The sequence below is a fragment of the Sphaeramia orbicularis genome, chromosome 4, assembly GCF_902148855.1.
Source record: "Sphaeramia orbicularis chromosome 4, fSphaOr1.1, whole genome shotgun sequence".
Taxonomy (NCBI): domain Eukaryota; kingdom Metazoa; phylum Chordata; class Actinopteri; order Kurtiformes; family Apogonidae; genus Sphaeramia; species Sphaeramia orbicularis.
In genome coordinates, this window is record NC_043960.1 from 3,243,609 (window position 1) to 3,267,969 (window position 24,361).

Sequence of the window (24,361 nt, forward strand, 5' to 3'; positions counted from 1 at the left end):
CCCTTTTTGTTCGTTGTGCTGCTTATTTATGTTTGTTCATTTTTGTGCCCATTTTGTTCAATTTTTATTAATTTTGTCACATCTTAATTTTTCATTAATCTGCTTGCTGTGTATGTCCATTTCATTTAACCATTTTTTTTAAAAATATATATATATATATTTATTTATTTTTACAAATGGTTACATATATTTTTGATTTTCATTAATTTTAATTATCCATATATGAATCTGATTTTTTTTTTTTCCATTTTTTAAAATATTTTGTCCTTTTTGTTCATTATGCTGCTTATTTTTGCTCATTTTTGTGCCCTATTTGTTCAGTTTTTATCAATTTTGTCTCATTTTGTACATTTTTCATTAATTTGCTCGCTCCATACGTCCATTTCATTTAACCATTTATTTATTTATTTAATTTTATTTTTTAAACAAATTTTGTCCCTTATATTTTTGATTTTCATTAATTTTGTTCATTATCCATCTATGAATCTGATTTTTTTTTTTCATTTTTTAAAATCATTTTGTCCTTTTTTTTGTTGGGCTGCTTATTTATGTGTATTTTTGTTCTCCATCCATCCATCCATCCCTTATGTTGACCCCAAATAACCCAGATCCAGATTAAAAGCCCCTGAAACTGAACCCTCCTCCCTGTGTGTGAGCGCTGTGGGAGCTTCTCTGCATCAACACCGTCCTCACCGCAGTGGCGTTCATCCGATCCGTCCTTACACTGCGTCTGTCCGTCACACACTTTCAGCCTCGGGATGCACGACCCATCGCCGCACCTGAACTGCACATGCTCCTTACAGGCGGGCGGCGAACGACCTGGGGCCCCTGACACAAACATGAAGAGGGAATGCAGTTGTGTTTGAATGTTTCTGATTAATATTCTGTCATGTTCAATTGTGAGATGGACTGAAAACACTGATAATAAAAAGACAAATCTGATAAGTTTTGTATTCTTTTTCTCCTGAGGTAGATGCAAACTGAGCTTTGAATGCCTAGAATATATACAAGTCCAATCCTTTATCAATATTGTTGTTATTATTAGCTTTAAAAACATCTTTTACATTAGAAACATCATATTTATCACATTAAAAACCTGAAGCAGAACTGAGCAACATGGCTAAAAATGTTTTTTTAAAAAGTCAAGTATTTACAAAACTATAGAATATTTACCATTTGAATCAATTGGTTTATGGTCAAATTAACTGAACACAAAACCAAAAATACACTTCTGACTAAAACTATGGCATAAACGACTGGAAAAAGATTCACAGTTAATACATCATATGAGCAAACAGGCTGCATTCAGAATTTATGTCGAGCACAAAGGTCTAATCTCAGTTTTATGATCCATTTATGAAGCATCTTTCATAATTTTCAGAGGCTAAAACCTCCAATAATTAAATCCATTGGATTTATTGTCCAGCGCTAACCTGAAGTTATCCAGAACAGAGACATTCTGACCAAGTAAATGTTAATAAAAAAAATAAAATTAAATAAATAAACTAAATAAATAAGCTTTTATCCTTCTAACGGAATAGTGATATAGTAACTTTTATATATTAATATTCAAATACAAACTTTTTGAACTGTTAGGGTCCCCAAATACACAAATAAATTTACGAAAGACTAATAAAAGTGGGTTTAGTCAAATATGACTCCTTTAAAGCTTTTTGGAGCAAAAACTAGTGGCCACTGGTGGTATTACAACTATAACATATTCTTGCATTGACATCATTTTGGAGCAGAGTTCTGTTTGCAGTTGATTCACGTATATGAGACAATAAAAAACAGGCCCTACATTACATTATATTACAAAACTCTAAATTGATATTTTCTTGCAGAAGGACGTCTAGGCTCCACAAACATTCGCCCAAATCTGCCATAAAACGCTAGAATCCTGCTCCTGGGAATATAATTAACATTTCTGCTGTAAATCCAAAGCCTCAGTAGCATTACTACATCCACAGTGCTATAAGCTCTAGTAAAATGGTTCTCAACAGGGGGGCCGCGGCCCACTAGGGGGCCTCAGAGAGCTGCTGGGGGGCCTCGAGATACCTGCAAATGTCTGTAAGAAAAACACTCAAATGACAAAATAACAACTGAAACAACTATCTAGTGAAACAAACAGTCGGTCTGTAGTGTTCTGTTTGTGTAAAGTAAGTGCCCAATAACAACATATAAATCAACTGATCAACATGCAGTGATGGGCAGCAGCACAGATGTACATACTACTGCGGTCTCCATCACCCAGACCTCTGTATTTTTTCCAGTGTATAAATAAAAGTAGTGAACTGGTTACAACGACTTAACTCTGTTACAGCAAAAACTTCAAGGTTCAATTTTTGGTCATTACCTGTATATACATGAAACAAAATCAGTGCTCAGGACCAGCAATGTACGTCGCAAAAACTCCTATAAAAATTAGTCCTATATTAAAATAATAACAGTAAAACCTGATAATAAATAACGGATGAATAATACATAAATAATGCAGAAAGATTAAACTGAGCAGCATGTTAAAACAGGATAAGAGCTGCAGTGTTTCCGGTTAGCAGCATGATATGAAGGAGCACAGCAGTGCATCAGCGTTCCATGGAGCTGAGCAGTCGGACTGCCTCTGGGAAGAAGCTGCATTTGAGTCTGCTGAGAGAAAAACTTCAACACAAACACACACATTTCCAAACGCTGCTCGTGTGTGTGTCTTCATCTGGAATGTTTTATCAGACTCAGAGAAGCCCTGGCAACAGAAAGGCTGAGAACCACAGCTGTAGTGTTATACACCATATTAGGGATGGGAATCGAGAACCGGTTCTTTTAGAGAACTGGATCCCAGTAGCTCGATTCCTTGGAATCGTTTGCCTGCCTGCTTATCGATTCTGCTTATCGAGTCTGCCTTCATTGTGCATGTGCGATGATGTGATGTGTACGCTGCATTGTTTTGGACAGAATGTAGTCAACATGGCACTGAGGCAGAAACGGACTAAACAGACCACACCAGGTCCAAACAGACCACACCAGGTCCAAACAGACCACACCAGGTCCAAACAGGCCACACCAGGTCCAAACAGACCACACCAGGTCCAAACAGACCACACCAGGTCCAAACAGACCACACCAGGTCTAAACAGACCACACCAGGTCCACACAGACCACACCAGGTCCAGTTGAACACTGTCAGAGCTTCCGTGTCTTCCAAAGGGTGGTATATCCTCAAACATTTGTCCACATGGGATTCATTTACAGGAATGTCACGTATTTGATTCTCTACTCAGCGGTGCTTGTGAATGTAGCGGCAGAGTGAACACCAGGTCGTCATCTGGGCCCAGTTCTGGTTCCGGGGTGGGCAACAAACGTCCCCTCAACCCCCTCAAATACAAGTTTCTGAAGGAAGAGGAAAGGAAATGAGGTGCACAACAACGGAGACAAGACGAGCCGAGCCGAACTGGTTCCACATAGTGGAAATGCAGCAATAGAGGAATTAGTAAAGAGTCTGGAGTTTCACTTTCACTGTACACCCCCCCACCCCACCCCCCGAACCGGGCACGCCAGCATCATCAGTTCTTCTTATTAGTTCATACTGTATATGTTCTATTTTCTGTGCAGATGGAAATATAAAAGACAGTTAATGCAAACACACCTGTTTGTACTCTTTTATTCCCTCAGCCAATGAGAATCGATAAGAGAATCGGATCGATGAGCAAAACTGATAATGGAATCAGAATGGTTACATTTTTAAAGATTCCCATCCCTACACCATATCTATTTTCAGACTTTTTTTTCTTCTGTATTCAATAACTGTATTTATTGTTTTTAGTGGGTTTTCCTTGTAAATGTTGGTCATTTTAAATCACTGCACAGCATTTTGGTCCAAGGACCTTAACTTTGTTGGACATGACTGTGTAAGGATACTGTCTATTCTGATCCTGAATCCAAACGGTTCCAAAACTGTCTGAAAAATGAGCATCATCCTCATTTATGCTTCGCTTGGACAACGATTATTCATTCAATGTAAATGACATCATCTGTAAAGCAGATCTATGGTCAGATTATGACTGTCCACATCTGAACCCTTCACTCCACTGTCACCTCCTGGAAATGATCTGGATGTAACAGAACAGGTGGGACGAACACGGAGGAAAGGAGTTCAGGAACACACTTTAACTCAGAAAAACAATTCAATCAATCAATCAATAAATAAATACATATATAAGTAAAATTGCAGCTTCACCTGACAGAGACAGTTTAGCTTCACCTGTACATACTTAAACAATATTTACAGCTTTTAAATAATTTCATGGTTTGTATTGATTGTTAAAGCTCATTACTATGCACTAAAACTGAACACACAATAATAAAGAACATGTTTAAAATACAGAAGGACCTTTTAATGTTTATTATCTCTGTTTAAGTGAAGGAAAAAGACCTAAAAATAAATATGATTTCAACATTTTTTAGAAGCACCTGGTTAATTTTAGAGGAAATACCAGAAAAGGGGGCCCAGGTAAATATTAATGATCATAAAAATACAGAAAATACTCAATTAAATGTAAATATATTCATTTTAAATCAGCAGGATGACCTTAAATGCCTCCTGATGGTTCTTTTTTTAATATTACTATATACAGTATGTGGCGTTAGAATAATTGCACGGTGCCAGTTGAAGTTTCTGTGACGATATTGGTCCTTTTCTGAAACTAAACCCGGTCCAGACCAGCTTCAGCCCCAAACAGACTCCATTCAAACAGCCTCAGTCCGATCCGCCGAAAACTTTCCAGGTTCCTTTAATTTATGCATAAAAACAGGAGACAGAAGGGCCAAGCATCAGCAGCGGAGATAATTCAACTCTTACCTAAAATATGACGCCAGGTCAGCGCCAACACCAGCAGAAAGAACCCACGAAGGTGTCCCATGCTCCGTGTCCTCCACAGCTGCAGCGAGCGGCGCGGAATGATGACGCAACACCCCGATCTGTCAAACTACAGGTAGATGGAAAAAAGAAGGTTAAAGGTCAAAGATAGAATATGACGACAGGAAAAAAAAGGGGTTTGACAAAGGCTAAGGGTAAAATATAAGGTTAAAGTAAAATAAAAATGAAAGTACAGTCGAAGGTAAATGGAAATTAAGAATATCGGGAAAAATGTTAAAAAGGTTACAAAAAAAAAAAAAAAAAAAAAAAAAAAAAAAAAAAAAATATATATATATATATATATATATATATATATATATATATATATATATATATATATATATATATATATATATATATATTGTGCGTTAAAAAGCAAAAAAAAAAAAAAAAAAAAAATTTAAGGAAAATAAATAAATCAGGTCATAGGTTAAAAAAAATACTATGCTTATAGGTAAAACTAAATTAAAGTTCTAGGCTTTAAAAAAATAAAGAAATAAATAAAGCCATAGATAAAATAAATACAAAATAGGTCATCAGCAAGAAAACAACAGAATAGGCTAAAGATAGGTAAAAATAAATAAATAAATGGTAATAAAATAAGGTAAGAGGTAAATTAATATTAAAAATAAGGTTGTAGGTTTTTCTAACAGTTCTAGTATATGTAAAGAACTAAATAAAATAGGTCACAATTGAGGATACATTAGTATCATTAATAATAATAATAATAATAATAAAGGCTATAGATCACAGGTTGCTGTGGTGAGCGTGTCTTATTAGATTACATTTATTCAGCCACATTTTGTTTATTCTTTATTTCAACTGAATGTTTTCTACTGCACTCTCCATTTTCTAAATACATCTTATGACTAAAGATGCATGATGATGATAAACACATTTATCAAAAAATTACCAAAAATGGTGAATAAAATGGCAACAAAAAAAAACCCCAAAATAGCCTTAATTGTTAACAAAAACTTAAATTACTAAAGTTACAAAAAAAAGCAGATCAAGTTGAACAAAAAAATTAATTAAAAAAATCAACTTAAATATTCAATGAAAATGAACGAAAATGACCAGAATACTGATTATAAACAGTATTGCGTTGGTTTAAACTGATATTTTTATAACTTTATTTTTAGATTTACTCATTAATCTCAACCTGTTAGATTTCAAACATGTACATTTATATTATACATTTTGGATTTTAATTTTTGCAGATTTTATTTGTGAATATTTGGACGTGAATTTATTCTTGAAAACATAGACTCAAAGTTTGGGCGAGGCATCTACCCACAGAAACAACACTTCACCTGCAGCTCTGATTTTTCTGTTGTTTCCTTTTCTTAGATTCTTTAAAGTTTTCACCATAAACTTGTCTTAAGGTCAGAATCCCACGTGTTCCTGTCGATCACCTTCAGCTGTTCACTCCAAGGCCACGTTCACCTTCAGCTGTTTACGATCTCTGATTAAACCTGTTCAGGTCCAGGTTTTTTAAGGTCACGTCTCTGGATCAGCAGAGACTCATTAGTCTCATTAATATTTGAATGAAATGAAGCAGAATGTGAAGGACATAGAACCAAACAACACACAGCGGCTTCTACTGATTCCAACATAAAGGTTCCATTTATCAGCTGAAGACTCTGACAGCACACAACTCTCAAATTAATCATGTTTTCTCTTTAACCGAGGACATTATAATATTATTAATCATATATACAAAGTTCTGTTCATTTATTGTCCGCAGAATCCTGGAAAACCTAACCCAATAAATGAAAAAAAAAAAAAACTACAAAACTACAGAGAAGACATGCTCAGGTTTGTATATCACACATTATTCATAAAGCTGTGAATTTTTTTTGCAGCTGACTTTTTAAGTTGTGTGTTTTTGGGGTTTTTTGTCTTGCCTTTTTTTTATTATGTTTTTTTCCTTTTTGTAAATGTTTGAAAATATAATAAAATCAATAAAAACTTAAATGACAAAAAAAATAAGCTGTGAATTTTTTTGTAGCTGACTTTTTAAGTTGTGTGTTGCTTTTTTTTTTTCTTTCCTTTTTTTTACTTAGTTTTTTTTCCTTTTTGTAAATGTCTGAAAATATAATAAAATTAATGAAAACTTAAATGACAAAAAAATAAGATGTGAATTTTACGCAATTTAATGCTTTTTTTTGTAAATTTCTTTATAATAATAGTTTATTTTCTGTCTTTACAATGTATTTTGTTTACACTGTCAAAGCACAAAATTCCTCCAAAAATTCCAAAATGTTCTGGTTTTACTTCATCAGGGGCGGCCATGGTGCAGATGGTAGAGTGGGACGTCCAGTAACTGAAGGGTTGGTGGTTCGAATCCTGCTCTGTGTGCTGTTGTGCTCTTGGGCAAGACACTTGACCCTCCTTGCCTCCAGTGCTGCTGCTCACACTGGTGTATGAATGTTCAGAGGAGCCGAAGGTGCAGACTGGCAGCCACGCTTCTGTCAGTCTGCCCCCCCCCCCCCCCCCCCCCCAGGACAGCTGTGGATACAGATGTAGTTTACCTCCACCAGAGGGAGAATGTGAGAGCGAATGAATAACACTGGGTTACAAAAAAATGTTTTTTGCAAGTTGTCGAGGTTTTTTCAACTGAATTGGGACCATTTTGCACCGCTAAATCCAAAAATGACATCTGTTTTTCTCAGGTCAGGTCAGGTTTTTTTGCTAATTTGATTTTGAAAAATTTGATCTTCTCACAAAATATAATAATTAATACCAAAATAAGATTGGTAAGCACACTTATGAAACTTGTGACTTGACTCCTGTTAGGTACAATGGTGTATTCACCACAGATGTAGCAGAATACGTCAGGCTTATTTTTGCAAGATCTTCTAGTCGAAGCCATTTCATTCACCTGTAATATTAAAAAAAACATTAATCATAAATTGGCAAAAGTAAAATCTTCAGAACTCATTTATAGCAAGAAATATGAGAGAATTTTGTATATGATGTGAAAATGCCCATAAATGTAAGCAAAAATGTTCAAAAGCCAATATGTAGCAGAGTTCAGAAAGTTGACCTGATCGAGCAAAATGAATGTGATTTTTGGATTCAGCACCAAAATGATCCTAAATCAGCTCAAAAAACTGAAACAATACATTTGTTGTTGACCTGTGTAATGGATCCACTGTACGCGCTTTGACTATGTGTTCATGGAAAAGTGCTATATAAATCTAATCCATTATTACTGCATTGGTTTTTTTTTTTGTTTTTTTTACAATGGTTTTAAAAGTACATGTTCTGACCATAAATAACAGGGTTAGGGTTAAACTTGCCTTGTGCATGAAATGTGCTCTATAAATAAAGTTGAATTGAATAGTTTTTATGTGGTGATAATTTCTTTTCTATTTTTTTATTACACTTGTATGAAGCAGCTGTAACACACAGCAACTCCCTCTGGGATTACTAAAGTATTCTGATTCTAAACTGAAGCGAACTGTTCAATCTAGAAACAGAAGCTGAATCTTCATCATCATGTGTTTGACCAGTTTGTAAAAATGAACAAACACAAAATACATTAACATATAACACATTTTATTCACATGTTCTATTGTACAGGATACAACCAGCGAGCAATGCAGCAGTGAAATGAGGAGAGGCTTCGTCCTGGTTCTGGTTCTGGTCCTAGACCCGGTCCTGGTCCAGATCTTCAGAGGTACGGTTGGTCTGTGGACAGTGGCGGCTCCTTATAAACAGGCCCTGGCGTCACAGGAAGCTTCGCTGGGACGTCGGCAGATTGGCTGCAGGAGTCACAGTGTCAGAGAGAGTATGTGTTAGCTGGTAGACTTATGTTTCCAAGACAAAAATAATGATTAGTAATAATTAACAGACATTTGGAACACAGATCTGTAGGAGAAATCCAAGTCTGGTGTAAAACTGGCAACACTGCCTTGAGATGAACTAAGAAATAATAATAATAATAATAATAATAATACAACTCAATAACATTTCCTGTTTTTATAAATAAGGTAGTAAATAACCTAGTGTTCTTTTCTCATTTTTAGAGTTGATATTAACCAGTCAGATGGACAGAGCAGCACATGATGTAAAAAAGGTAAAGTAACATAATGATACTAATAAATAACAATAATAATAATAATAATAATAATAATAATAATAATAATAATTATTATTATTATTAATTATAATAATAATAATAAAAACAGTGATTAATGATCCAGGCTGGTGACTGACCAAAGAACAAAGTTAGTTAATATGAAAAAAAAATTAACAGAAATGAAGAAAAAAATTAAATTAGCAAAAAGAAAATGAACAGAACAGTCAATAAAATGATCAGAAATAGAAAAAAGCCTACATAGTTGAGAAAGTGAACAAACAAAAAGTCAAATTAATTAACAAAATGTACAAAAATTAACATAAACTAACAAAGTAAGCAAAAAATGTCCATGGTCATATTCAGTGTGACCTCCCTTTGCATTTAACATGTATTTAAGGCTTCTATTCAGACAATAGGACATTTATGGCATTAATGACCTCCGCCAAAGAGGTGCTGTTTTTACCGCTGTCTGTCTGTCTGTGTGTGTGCAAGATAACTCCAAAAGTTATGGACGGATTTGGATGAAAATGTCAGGAAATGTTGATACTGGCACAAGGAACAAATGATTAAATTTTGGTGGTGATCGGGGGGGTGGGGGGGGGGTACTGATCTGCCTTGGTGGGGGTCTGCGCTTTTCTAGTTTTCTCATGTTTTATACCAGTAACAAACTGAATAAAACTGATCAAAATGGAGCAAAAATGAAAAGACAAAATCCCAATATGACCAAAATAAACACAATGAAGAAAAATGATCAAAATAACCAAAAACCAAAATGAACAAAAATGAAACAAAAAGGACAAAAACAGGAAAAAAAATGGAAAAAAAAAATTAACAAAATAAACAAAATGGACAACATCATGAACCAAATGAGCAAAAACAAAATAGTCAGGTTTGATTCAACTCATGTCAGATGTTTCTATATGTTTATGCTGCTTCTTGTCATGGGGTCAGAGGTCAAACTAAACAGTGTCTTTAACCTTTACAACATATTTAGTTTAGTTTTTTGAGTATTTTGTGTATTTTCTTGTTGTCTTTAAAGAAAAGAGAATGAGAAATAAACATGCATCATCATTTCAACCCAGAAATCAACACAGATAAAGGTGGAAAAAGACTTTTACACAGAAGTGTATTTATTAAACTGTATTTGGGTCAAACCATGACGATAATACTCACAACATGAGTGGATGGAAATGCACCTGCATCTGCATTTTCTATTGACATTTATGTTTTGGGTTTTTTTCTTTAGAAAATCAGTAAAAATTTCCGAAACATTTGGATGGAACCCCCCCCCCATTAAGTACAACCACACTGTGGCACAAACAAATACAGTTAAGTGCTCGTTTTCCCCCAAATAAAAGCACCCGCAGAAATAACTCAGTACTGATTTATGAGACACTGTGGTGAACACCAGTGTCTTGTTCTGCTCTACACGTCGTCAACAGGAAATGCATTTGTTTCCAGTTTATTCAGTGACTGTACGGCTCCTCCACACAGATCCTAAAGTCTCACAGTGTCTATTTCTGTACTTCAGTGTCTTTCATGCATCGGCCTACAATGGAAAAATGATAGAATACAGTAAAAATGTAAAACATCACATATTTTGAAGATATAAATATGCAAATATTAAATTTTTAATTCTAATTCTTTATTTATATAAATATTTTTATAACTACTAGGGCTGTCAAAATTTATGCTTTGACATGGATTAATCCATCATCATAGTTAATCTGATTAAAAATCTTTTACATGATTAACCCATCTGCAGCGCAGAATGACTCTGAACACATCTGAGTCAGTTTGTCCAAGTGCAGTTAGCGTCACGCATGAACAAATGGTCAGCTGATCCGGTAGTGACAGGCAGCAGAACCAACCCATAAAGATGGAAGACGCTAAACAGCACGCTGGCCCTCTGGATGGAAATTTACAATGTTGATATTTTGTTTATGTTTTTATATTTTAACTTGTTTTATTTATTTGATTTTGTTGCATCTTAATGCTTTGATTCATTTTATTCGCTGTGCTTCTCTTCTTCTGTACAGCACTTTGGTCCACTGTGGTTGTTTTAAAGTGCTTTATACATAAATTTGGATTGGTTGAAAATTTGAGTCTAAAAAACCCAAGACAAACAGCTGACCGACAAAGTATTCTACACACTCTGCAGGAAGGAGCTTTCTTTTCACTGAAGCACTTCAGGTTAAAATACCACATTTACGTGAAATCTTAGTCGAGGGTCCTGCTAGCACTCTGGCTAACACGTCACCCAGCTCATGACAAACAGGTTAAGTGCACGTATATTCTCTTCTTCCTTGAGTCTGTTCGCTGATGCAAAATGAAACGTGATTAATATAGATTAGAAAAAAATGATATTTAATCGGGATAAATCAAAATTAATCCACAGCAACCCTGTGATTAATCTGATTAAAAATTTTAGTTGTTTGGCAGCACTAATATGAATGCAACTTTATGATCAATACAACTTTGGAAATTCATCCTGTGGACCAGATTGAAGCCTTTGGAGGGCCATGTTTGGCCCCGGACCGCATGTTTGACACCTCTGCATTACAGACAAACCCAGCATTCATAATCAGACTCACACTAACCTGGTTAAAACGTCTCTGATCTGATTATTAAAGTACTGCACATTAAAACAGGCGCAGTCACGTACCTGCCGGCAGCGATGGCCTTCTGCGTCGACATGACGACGGTGGCCGGCGTCGACTCTCTGCGTCCGTCTCTGGTGAAGTAATAGTTGTCAGCGAACTTGTGGCTGGGACCAACTGCCAGTTTAGGTGGAGGCTGTGTCCTGGAAGAAAGAATAATGAGATGAATACATGTGATCTGTTCTGACCCACAAAGCATTAGAGCGTCAGAAAAAAGGTTCAGACCAGTCGTTCACAGCAAATGATGTTAAAGCAGATGCATGAGTTTCTGTGGGTAGTTTTTATTTTACTTGAAACAAATTTACTTTTGAAACTACAATTAACTACTTGATAATATAATAAGCAGAAGTCTTCGCTGCTCATGACACAACTGCCTGGATTTCAATCAGTAATAAAGTGACTCAACAAGGAGGGGGATATTCATAATGGAAAATAATCTAACAAATGGCATCTTTTGGGATAGATTCATCTGTTTTAATATTTAGCATTTTGTCATATCATCACATCCTGTTGCCTGTTATAACATCTGACAGTTTTAGGAAATGTTGAATGGCACAAATCCAACAAAAACAGGTTTATTATCAAACATGACATTAAAAAAAAAAAAGTCAGGGTGAATAAAATTTAGGCAGCCGATATAACCGGTCCACGTCTGTTTACAAATGTGAATACTTGATCTTTAAAGGGGTACCAAGAGCTGTTTTGGGTGAATAATACAATTTTTCATTTAAATGCAAATAGGTATTTAATATTATGTTGACTTGATAATCCAGTTGGTTATGGCCTAAAAGAACTAAAGCTAATCTGTAGCAACTTCCACAGGAATTTTCTACATATTGAACTTTTAATGAGTGATTTATCACTATTTAATAAACTATTGTCTTCTTCATGTTGCATTTTTTGGTGAAAATCATGTCATTTCCTAAATTTAATTTACTGACCATGTAGATCACAGGGGTCAAACATGTGGTCCGGGGGCCAAATCCGGCCCGCCAAAGGGTCCAGTCCGACACTTGGGATGAATTTGTGAAATGCAAAAATTACACTGAAGATATGAACAATCCTTTAGTTCAGGTTCCTCATTCAGACCAATTCAATCTCAAGTGGGTCAGATCAGTCAAATATTGTCATAATAACATAAAAATACACTTCAAATGTTTCTCTTTGTAAATGTAAATATTTTCATGTATTTACACTAAAACAAAGTATAATTTAGCAAAAAATGCGAAAAACCCGAAATGTCTTAAGAGAAGCAAGTACAATTTTAACAATATTCTGCCTGTTACAAAATGTTTTGTGTATTTGAAGATCCACTGTGATTGGTAAGTTAAAATGTACACGTGTAAATGACAAACTGAGGCTTAATATTGTTAAAATTACACTTATTTTTTTCAGTTTGTTCATGTTATTCACATGTTTTGAGAGGATAGTTTGTGGATGTAAACCTGTTCATAATGTAAATGAACTTTTTTTGCTCTAAAACATAAAGAAAAGTTTGGAGTTGACATTATTTATATATTATTCTGTTATTATTTTACTGGTCTGGCCCATTTCAGATCAAATTTAGCTGAATGTGGAACTGAACTAAAATGCGTTTGACAGCCCTGATTTAGATTTTCATAAATGCTCAGAGTTAATACAAAGGTTATTATATCAAAACAGAGAAAACTGAAGAAAAAGTGACTTTGCAGCAAATCAAGCGTGTCCATCCACTGTCATTTATTAAACTCCATGGGTTTTACTGGTGAGTCAGTGTTGTAGAAGATGACAGTGTTTCTACGTTCACTATGGAGCCTCTGAACGTCCAAATGGGTCATATCTGATACCATACCATACCAACTTTATTTATAATGTACTTTAAGAACTTTACAGCTGGCCAAAGTGCCGTACATCAAACATAAAACAAGGGATTAAATAAGTAAATAAGTAAAACTAGTGATAACACAGGGTGTAAAGCGGGCTAAGAACAACACAATACAACCATCATAAAAACAAAGACACATTAAAATCTGATAAAAACAGCATAAAAAACAGATATGTCACTCATTGATTTAAAGCCAATGAGAAAAAATGTGTTTTTAGACGTGATTTAAAGACAGGTAGAGACTGAGCCTGTCAAACATCTAAGGGCAACTGGTTCCACAACTTTGGGGCGACAACAGAAAAGGCACGGTCCACACCAAGCTTCTGTTTAGTTTTGGAACCACAAGCTGCAGCTGATCTGACCTGAGAGCACGAGGGGGGGGCGCAGGGGTGGATCAGGTCAGACAGGTAGGAGGGGGCAAGGCCATTCAAACATTTAAAAACAAATAGAAGAATTTTACAATCAACTCTAAAACGCACTGGCAACCAATGGAGTGAAGCTCAAACTGGTCAAATATGTTCATGTTTGTGTCCCTGTTAAAAGCCGAACTGCAGCATTTTGGACCAGCTGCAGTCGGGAAAGTGCATTTTCACTCAACCTGCATTAAGTTCATTACAATAGTCAAGTCTAGTACTTACAAAAGCATGGATCACAGTTTCAAACAGATCCCTGGGCAGAACAGACTTTACTTTTGCAGCTGTCTTAAGTGAAAGAAACTGGACTTGATCACACCCCTAATTTGTCAAGTTGAAGATTTGGGCCCATTTTAACACCCAAATTTGACATGACCGGTTTAACCAAATGTGATAAGGAACCCAGGTCAACAAGAGCTGTGTGATGTGATGACCATGAAAAGATGACAAACTGGATTTTACACCAGTTATTTACATGGATTGGCAGATATCAGTAGATAGTTTAGGTCACTGATGGATGTTTAGGTCTTTCAGGGTTTATTGGTGACATTTTAAAGTGGCACTGTCTTTCCCTCTTAAAGATTCTTCTTTACTGTCCTTTTCGATAACTGACAGAGCTAATGGAACAGACAACAGACTTAAAAGCCGTGACTTTATTTACTTCAGTGACTTTATTTAACATGACCATGAGCTCGCTGTCTGTCTAAGGCAGGGGTCAGCAACTCTGGTCCTACAGAGCCACTATCCTGCATGTTTTAGATGTTTCCCTCTTCCAGCACACCTGATGGTCATTATCAGGCTTCTGCAGAGCTTGATGATAGGCTTATCATTTGAATCAGGTGTGTTGGAAGGGGGATACATCTAAAACATGCAGGATAGTGGCTCTCTAGGACCAGGGTTGCTGACCCTGGTCTAAGGTGTATTTCCACTCACCTCTTGGCTATCTCCTCGTATCGCAGCTGCAGTTTGCCTTGCAGGTCATGCTGGAAATCAGAAACCGAATGAATGAAACATTTAGCTGCTGTAAAACCACACAGACTCTTATTAAACACCATGCACACACAGGTTCAGTGGAGCTAACTAAACTAGCTTGTCCGGCTAGCTGTTAAACGCTAGCTAACTGCTGATACTGGCTGCATTTTTACATTAAACCCGCCGACAAACACCGTATTTACTTTATGTCACATTAGTGTCATGTAGCTTGAAATAGATCGAAGGTATGTTTTACTCACCCCTGATAACAAATTTCGGAGCCTCTGGATGATTTTAGTAGCGGTCGCCATGTTGGCTGTTGTGAAGGACACGGTTCTTCTTCTGTGGTTTAATGACACTCATGTCACTTCCGTACTGACACCTGTTGGCCACAAGGAGAACTGCAGCATTACACACTAAGGCAGTGGTTCTCTAATGGGGGTGCGTGACATTTTAAAATATATTTAAAAAGTAGCATCCATGCAAAAACCCTTTAAAAATAAAGAGCTTGATCACAGCGGTTGCCTCCCTGCCACCAAGAATGACAAAGCTCCTCAGCCAAGCACAAACCCAAGTGTGTGACTGAACGCAAAAACACTCAGTTCAGCAAAACAATGAGTGTTCAGTGGTGACAGCTGGTAATGTCGTCAGTCTTCTTCTGAATTATTAAATAGATATTTGAAGATGATAATTTTTTTTTTTTTTTTAGCAGTTTCTGCTTTTATTTAAAATAAACGCTTTCATGCATAGTGGTCACCACAGTGGACAGCTGTTCTATTTATTTATTTTGTATTATTTATCAGTTTATTTAATAGGGATCATGCATATTTATCCAATCCAACTTTATTTGTAAAGCACTTTAAAACAGCCACAGTGGACCAAAGTGCTGTACAGAAGAATAATTAAGACCAAAATAGAAGAATAAAGAATGTTATTTTAGTTCCATATCAGCTGACAGAGTGGACGCTCATGCACCATCCCATAATACACTGACATTCATGCCATTACTGTAACTTTGCTGTTTATGCAAAGTTACATGCTAATGCTAATTGTTATTAGATTGTAATTAACAGTTTTGTTTTGTTTGTTTGTGTATGTTTTTTTTTTTTGTATATTATATCCATGTGGGTTTGTTAAAATGTGAGAAAATATCAGATTAGCAGCATTAAAAATGTTTTTATTTCATCATTTTCTCACAGTAAATAAGTAAACACATGATTCTTTGCGTCTAAAATTAACATCGTTTTCAGCTGAGAGGACATTTTTGAAAAATAGGTTTATGAAAAATCAATTGCATTATTTTTTTTCATGCTTAAAGAGGAATAAAAACACTGAGGAAAAAAAATCTTGATTAAGGTTCTTATAATTCATGCATGAAAGGGTTAAGTTAATGATTTCTTTTTGAGAACAGATCTTTACTATGATCCCAAAGGAGGACACTTTATGTTGATAATTATTTTTATGTGCACAAATCTTTGTGCGCTCTGTTTGAAGTCATTTTTTTCAATCCAAAATGCTTTGTGCTGGTTAGGGGGTACTTGGCTGAAAAAATATTTCACAGGGGGTATATGACTGAAAAAGGTTGAGAACCACTGCACTAAGGTTTTCTGGCTCTTCCAGACCTCTGATTCATAATATATAAGCAGGTATTTTCAGTGTAGTGTAAGTATTTTTCTTCTGCTACCTATTTAAGTTACTTGAGGTATTTATCCTTGGCTTAAACACGTTTATTAGATCATTTTCACTACATGTTAAAGTCAAACATATGCATAGATTGAAGAGATGCAACCCCATAAATATTTAGAATGTGAGCACTGATTGCATTGCAAAGTAAAAAAATATATAAATAAAAAATAATAGTGATATAGATCATGAAGAGTAAAGTAAAAGCCACCTGTCCATAGATTTAATAGAAATTTTTATTAGCTTAATTATTTATATGAAAATATTGTTAACAAATATTAAGCTGAATTTAACATATTTGTCATTTTAACCAGTTTGAATTTGCTCCTAATTTAATCAATTTTTTTTGTTTTACATAATACTGTCTCAGTTTAATTAAACATTGATAAGTTCTTTATTTAATAAAAAATGAATAAAAACTGTTCAAGTAAATCCAACATTTTGTCCAAGGATTTAAAAGAAATATCTGGGGAATCAATAAATCTACTTTAATATTTAATAAATATTAAGTTTTAACTTTTAAAACCATATTTTATGTTTTATAACTCGGCATCTACTCTGTACTGCTTTCCTATTGAATGAAAAATGAATACAATGAATTAAAACCATTCATGTAAATCTAACAAGTATTAACTTTTAAAAATAGATTTGGTTTTTAAACTTTACTAATCACTACTGATATCTTGCCTTGATTTATTCAGTAATCAAACATAATTTTTCAGTCTAATGATTTAAAACTTAATCCTATAATTTGAACAATATTAATCTTAAAAATAAGCAAACGTTCAAGAATTTTTATTTCCATGAGTATTCATTGGTCATTTTTTCATTGTTATTGAGCTGGGATATAAAAATCCAGTATTTTTTCTTACATATTCAGTAAAATCTCTGAGTCTGATCCAACGAGTCAAAGGGAAATACAAATTTTATTCGGTTCACAAGAGAACACAGTACAGGGCAACACGCCGGTATACCATGCAGTCAAGTTTAACAGATGTGTGCTTGTGTCATGCAGCATGCACCGAACAGACGTGTCCACGGTCGAACACATGCACATGTACGACGACCCGCTCTGAAGGAGGAACGTCAACACCGGCTCAGGGTTTAGGTTTTTACAGACGCTGCTGTTCAGAGACGGCTCAGATGTGAAACCATGTGAACGATAACAACAAACACCAGGTTATTCAGAAAAAAGGTCACATGGTGTACGTAGTGTGGGACCCTTTTTGTGTACAAACGCGTCTGAATCACCAGGTTTCTGTAAAACTCAGTAAATAATTGTGTCTTTCAGCTCGGTGCTAACATATTCCTCCTCCAGAAGCGTTTCAAAAGAACAGATATTCAACTTCTGACTGCAGTATCAAAGAAGGTAAGTTCATCATATTCAGCCACAGGATAGAAAATGTTGTTACAGTACATCTCATGTTTGTTCAGTGTAAACATCTGCAAAAATAACTGAGCCATTTGCTGATGGGATTCATCAGAGATCGAACAGAGACACTACGGAGGTGAAAGCCGGTACAAAAGGCAGCAACAGCCACTGTCAAAAGGGACAAAAACTGCACTGTGTAGTGGAAAAAACATCAAGTCCATCCAATCTGCGCTGGATGAGAAACACTCTTCTACACCCCAACAAGGTGTTTTGTAAAAATACAACAAAAAACAAAACAAAAACAGCTTATCCAGACACCCGTTCCCTCAAGTCAGGCCTCCTAAAGTCCTGTCACAACAAGATTTCAATGTGCTTTACCGTGTCCTTCAACACATTTGGAAGTAAACGCAGGCTCGGTATCAAAATATACATCAATATTTGTACAATACAAAGACAAATGTGTTCAAAGAAGCCCTGGGATTTGACGTAAAGATGTCCCTTTGTTGTTTTTAGTTCACCAGCAACATTCAATTACGGTACAAAACTCATGTAAAAATACATTAGTGCACTTATTCTTCCATGTAAACATCACTACACAGTAAATTAAGTGGGAACAGGTCATTTAGGCGCGGTGTTTCGTACATGCTCATGGAAAAAAAAAAAAAAAGAGAAGAAATCTACTGTTTAAAAAAAAAACAACAACTCAGGAAACACACATTAACCACGTTGATTTCAAGGTTGCGTGGATGCGTTTTCGAGTAAAAGCTGCTTCCTTCCAGATCTCTCGCTGCACACTGCATGCTTTTAATTAAAAATAACACACGTTGGTACAGCAGGATGTAGAGCCATGCAGGAAAACACTCGCCTCCACAAACATGATACAAAAACATCCTGAACTTTGATTTGTTTTGTTTTTTTCTTTGTTTTTTTGGTGTACGACATGAAATCAAGATCACCAGAGAGTACAAAACAAACAGAACATCTTCACTCTGAGCTCAGAATATCAACACAAAGGACTTCTACAGACGTTTGTGTGTTTACAGATATGGCTTCGACGACACTGGACCGGTATCATGGAACGTTAACGACCTCCTCAGTGTGTTTGGAACATTAGCACTGACAGATTCCACATGTATGAAAAGGATTCTGATGAATTCACAGACAGGACCACCATAGACAAAATCTGACCAATCTGTGTTTTTTTATCTAGAACAGGGGGGTCAAAATAATTTTAGGTCAAGGGCCAAACCCTCCCAGTATGATCTATGAGATGGACCAGTAAAATGATAAAAAAAAAAAAAGTAAAATTATACTATGAAAGTGTTTACATCTACAAAGTATCCTTTAACCCTTTCATGCAGTGGTCACTCCAGTGGACAGCTCTTCTACAGCTGTTCTCTTGTATATTCATGGATTTTGTTGTTCTTTTTGTTGTTTTTTTGTTTTGTTTTTTTTACACATACCTTTATTAAAGTTTTAAGACACTACATATCTTTTCTGACATGAATAGGTAACATTATGTAGATCTCTCCCAAGCATAAACCCCCAGAATCACAAGCCCTCCCCATAGTTTTCACACAATTTATCAGTAAATACATGTTTCTGTGCGTCAAAAATTAAACATCTGGTGTCCAGCTGAGTGGATATTTTTGCAACTTCATGAAAAATAGGTTCATAAGAATTTTTTTTTTTCATTATTTTTTTGTATGGTTTTTTTTTTTGTAATTTTTTAAATAATTTTTATTTATTTATTATTTATTTATTTTTCAGAAGAAAATTTTCAATTGTATTGTTTTTTTCATGTCTAAAGAGGAATAAGAACACTCAGGAAAAAATTTTGATTAAGGTTCTCATAATTCGTGCATGAAAGGGTTAATAAATGTGAATAACATGAACAAACTTAAATTTCTTGAAAAACAAATGCAATTTTTTTTTTTTTTAAATATTCTGCCTCAGTTGATCATTTCCACATGTACATTACAATGTGCAGATCACAGTGGATCTACAAATATTAAAAAACATTTAGTATCAGGCAGAATATTATTAAAATTGCACTTATTTCTCTTAAGACATTTTGTGTTGTTCATATTTTCTCAGGTTATTCACATTTTTTGTGAAAGAATAGTTTAGAAATGTAAAAATTTTCATGTAATTTCACTTTTTTTACACTAAAGCCAAGGAAAAAATCTGGAGTTGTCATTATTTATAGGTTATAATGAGAGTATTTTACAGGTCTGACCCACATGAGATTGAATTTGTCTGTATGTGGAACTTAAACTAAAACGATTTTGACATCCTTGACTGTTAATATCTTAAGTGGAATTTGTTTTTTAGACAGTCAGGGTTCATGGTTAGTGAACAACAAGTCTGTTTGAAAACAGAAAAAATCCAGGTTTGCATTTTTCTGCAGCTTTTCATAAAGAGTGAAAAAAGTAAAGCAGATTAAATGAGCGACCTTTAGGACTTTACACACAGTCGATCTAGAACATGACACATCAGCCAACGGTTTACGGACATTTAGCTCATTTCAGGGTTAATGTTCTTACACAGCGGGGATGTAACAAATAATGAAGCACCAACATTTTGCATCAAAACTACTCATACTGAACACGATTTTTGTCTCAGTTGTGACAATATAAGAGAAGGACGAGAGAATTTTATTGATTACTTTTACCTCGGCCTGACTCCAGATTTTATTTTAGACAGTTTAACCCTGTATCAGCTGGTGTGTGGTGGGGATCTGTTCTGTCTGTACGAGTTTTGAGACTGAAATCTAAAGAAAACAGTGTTCAATTATCTGGCATGAACTGCCAGAGGAGTGAGCAGATGCTGGTTTGATCTACGTTCATGTGCTATTTTAATTCTCATATTTTACTGTTTAATTATTTAGCATTTTATGAATATGTTTTGTAAAGCTCTTTGTGTTTATCACTTGTTGTTGTTTGTAATGACTAACGAAACTCATTCTTCAAAACTAACAACAGGCTGAACTTCAGGTGATGCCATTAACGTTACACAATCCCTTCACTATCCTCGTCCTCATTAGTTCATGTTCTCCTTTTTTATACAAAACAGTGATTAAAAATCAACACCATAGTGCTGCTCTGTCCACCATTTCATCTTCACTGATTGATCTCTTAATTCATGCTGCAAAAACTAGTAACAGAAACATAAAACATTGATTTTTCCACCATGTAATACCACAATATAAATGTAGACTGAAAAAAAACATGACCTGCAAAATGAAATACAAACACCCCTGTTGTGTAAAGAACTTCACACAATGGAAGCTGCACCGTTCAGGTCTGAACTGACACAAAACATGACAAAAAAACAAAAAAAACTTAAACTTCAGCTCCTAAAACGACTTCTCATACCTTTTGGTCCAACAACAATCAGGCTCAGCTTTATCAAACTACTGTGTACCGCAAGACTTGATTTAAAAAATAGACATTTATTTTAAAAAATCCAGTCAAAAGACGTAAACCACATTTTATGGATACAAAATGCTGACCCTTGGCTTTTCAACCAATGAGAACTTACCTCTTTCCCTGTCACTAACTCATGGTAGTTTACAAATTTTAATAAATAAGCACAAAAGTCTGAAATGCCCTTGAGGCGAATATTTACAATAGAAAAATTCAAGTAAAATTTTCTCCCATTTCGACGCAGACGAGTGTGTGAATGCCTTTACGTCGTCCAGTTCACCTGCAGCTCTGATCCTTTGTCTGATAAACGGATGTGAACAGTTAAAACCTGGAGTTGTGTCACTTTCTTTGATGCCCTTTTTGTGGCGTCCCCTCCCTGCTCTCCTTCTTCTCTGTTGCTGGGACAACATGAGGGCCGGTGGAAGTGGTTTCTGCCGGTGTAGCGCCGGCATCAACGCAGACACGTCTGGACTGCTGCTGCTGTGACGACTCGACGTCCACATCGACCTCCGGGTTCTCGTTTGTGTCGTCTCCGTCCGAACACGGCTCCCACTCGTCCTGCTCGCTCTCCGTCGACCCCTGCACGGCGATCTGGGGCACCAGCGTGAACCTCCTCACCAGCGGGACCTCCAGCTCCACCTCCTGGCTGCTCTGGGGTCGGGTCAGCATCCAGACCGTGCGGTGTTGCGGCGGCGGCTGATGCTCGGGTTGCGTTTGAGCTCCGCTCGGGGTGGTCGTCGTGGTAACAGATGGGCTGGTCTTTTCCTCGGGCTCGTCGAAGCTCACCTCCTGCACCGCCTCCTGCTTCTTGAAGGAGTCGCGTCGCTCTGACAGGTTCAGCTTCCGCATCACGACCAGCTGCTCGGACCTCTCCAACCTCTGGCCGCCGATGTACCCGCCCAGCCTGCTGTGGTCCACCGCAATGTACGAGCCCCCGCAGGCGCCCTCCGCCTCAGAGTCACCCAGCAGGTCCCCGTCACCATAGAAGGGCACTTCCAGCGTGTGTCTGCGGGGGGCGTACGGCTTCTTTTCTCCATGATACACACCAGACAGCTTCTCCGCTGACTGTACCCTCTTGAGCAGAGGAGACCGGGGCGGTTCGGCGCTACGAGGCCGGACTATGTGCCGAACGATGGTGGGCGGCGACAGGGTTTTTCCGTGGTAGGTGTGGAGGGTTTTGGCAAAACTTGGCAGCGGTGAGGGGGATCGCTGTGGGGAAAGGGGCTGCGTGGAAGACGAGGTGGAGTTGCAGGCCAGCGGTGAAGGTGGGATGTTGCTGGTGGACTTCCGGCGGCCCACCTTGGTGTAGCGCTGCGTGCTGAGTTTGGACCCGAGGCCGTGGAGTGAACTGGGCCGTATGTGAGCAGCCGGAGAACTCGGAGAACTGGAGCACGGAGATGTGCTCTGAGGGGAGTTGTTCTCTGGAAAACAAAGTAAAAAACGTTAACATGACTCAATTCTCGTCTTTAACCCTTTCATGCATAGCGGTCACTACAGTGGACAGTTATTCTCCAGCTGTTCTCTTGTATATTCACAGGTTTTGTTGTTTTAGTTCCATATCATCCAACACAGTGGACACTTCTGCACCATACCATACACTGCAATCCATACCATTACTGTAACTTTTCTGTTGTTGATAATCCTGATCTGCAACATGTTTTAGTGTAAATCAATTACTAATTGTTATTAGGCGGTAATTAACAGTTTTCTTCAACAAAAAGATGTTTTTTTGTATATTATCTCCATGAAGTGAGTAATAACTAGTATTAGAGCATGTTAAAATGTGAGAAAACATCAGATTAGCAGCATTAAAAATGTTTTTATTGCATAGTTTTTACACAGTATATCACTTTCTGATTATGTGTTTTAAATACATGTTTCTTTGCTTCAGAAATGAAATGTATGAGTGGACATTTTTGTAACTCTATGAAAAATAGGTTCATTAAAAAAAATCTCAATTGCATTTTTTTCTCACATGCTTAAAGAGGAATAAAATCATTCAAGAAAAAAATATTGACTTAGGTTCTCATAATTCATGCATGAAAGGGTTAAACCACAAAGGTCATTTACGTTTTACCCTGAAGTCCTACTGAACTCACCGAAGGCCTGGTGGTCGGGCGCCGGACTGCGGCAGGGCGTGGACGGGCCAGGGGAGAGGCTGTGGGTCGGGGAGCCTGGAAGACTCTCACTGGATGAAACTGAGTGATGGAGGCCTGAAGAAAAACTACGACTGCTGTGCATCACCGTGCTCTGCTTCGACAGCTTCTTCAAGATGCTGCGTCGCCTGACGAGACGAATGGGCACAAATATGTCATTTGTTTGTTTGCTGTCGTTTTCATTTTCCTCCAATATGAATCCTTCATGGAGTACAAGAATAAAATAGTTTTGCACAATACAGGGCCTTTAATAAACAACATGCTTTTATAGGATTACAGCTTCATAAATCAAGGCTTTACCTGAAAATCTCCAAGAAAATCAAAAACGAAACTAATTTAACTGTGAGTGTTTTCAATGACCAACTTCCCAGTATTTGGTCGATATAAACCACATAACAAAAAACAGGGACAGTGACAAAATTACAGCAAAAAGCTTATAGAATATACTTGTACCCCTTTTTGCCAGATTCTAATATAGGCAGGTCAGTAAACTGGTGAAGGACCATGATTTTAGGTTTTACAGAGCACAAACCTTTACTCCCACAAAAACTTACTTTAATTAATGATTTATGCAAAAACACTCAAGATTTTATTTTGCACTCTGGACAATGATCCAAAGGTTTCTCAGTTACAAATAGAATCTGTGTATGAAATAATAATCATTATATAAAAGATAAAAAAGTTTACAGAATGTGTCACTAGATCCTGTCACTGTATATGTATGAAGTCAATTAGAATCAAATCCAGTGAGTTTTTAATTATATACAAATGCAAATGAGAGGTTCTGGAGTTTGGGGCATTTTTCTTTTGACCTTTG

General features: G+C 36.4%; 3 protein-coding genes across 4 annotated transcripts in view; all 3 read right to left on the reverse strand.

Moving 5' to 3' along the window:
- LOC115418151 (low-density lipoprotein receptor-like) overlaps nt 1–4,932 on the reverse strand; it is a 90,023-nt gene extending 85,091 nt beyond the window's left edge. The window contains exons 1-2 of the mRNA XM_030132525.1: nt 4,853–4,932; nt 694–828 (exon numbers count right to left, since the gene is read on the reverse strand). Coding sequence (XP_029988385.1) covers nt 694–828; nt 4,853–4,913 — 196 coding nt within the window. The 5' untranslated portion in view covers nt 4,914–4,932. The remainder of the gene's footprint in view (nt 1–693; nt 829–4,852) is intronic.
- A 3,520-nt stretch (nt 4,933–8,452) lies between these two features.
- On the reverse strand, nt 8,453–15,258 carry ndufa7 (NADH:ubiquinone oxidoreductase subunit A7). Its single transcript, XM_030131337.1, has 4 exons — nt 15,166–15,258; nt 14,867–14,916; nt 11,662–11,799; nt 8,453–8,679 (listed from the first exon to the last, which is right to left on the reverse strand). The coding sequence occupies exons 1-4, from the start codon at nt 15,214–15,216 to the stop codon at nt 8,589–8,591; spliced, it is 330 nt and encodes a 109-aa protein (XP_029987197.1). The 5' UTR covers nt 15,217–15,258; the 3' UTR covers nt 8,453–8,588.
- Nucleotides 15,259–20,634: 5,376 nt separating this feature from the next.
- Nucleotides 20,635–24,361, reverse strand: part of mast3b (microtubule associated serine/threonine kinase 3b) — a 58,372-nt gene continuing 54,645 nt past the window's right edge. For both annotated transcript variants that reach the window (XM_030132354.1, XM_030132355.1), the window contains 2 exons: nt 23,488–23,672; nt 20,635–22,809 (listed from right to left, as the gene is read on the reverse strand). In XM_030132354.1, coding sequence (XP_029988214.1) covers nt 21,728–22,809; nt 23,488–23,672 — 1,267 coding nt within the window. In that variant the 3' untranslated portion in view covers nt 20,635–21,727. The remainder of the gene's footprint in view (nt 22,810–23,487; nt 23,673–24,361) is intronic.

Bases quoted from the DNA above. Each gene is read 5' to 3' on its own strand.
- ndufa7 (XM_030131337.1), bottom strand. From the start codon at position 15,216: ATGGCGACCGCTACTAAAATCATCCAGAGGCTCCGAAATTTGTTATCA. The intron at 14,917-15,165 runs GTGAGTAAAACA...TCTGATTTCCAG, and splicing joins TCCGAAATTTGTTATCAGGG to CATGACCTGCAAGGCAAACT. The intron at 8,680-11,661 runs GTACGTGACTGC...TGACTCCTGCAG, and splicing joins AAGGCCATCGCTGCCGGCAG to CCAATCTGCCGACGTCCCAG.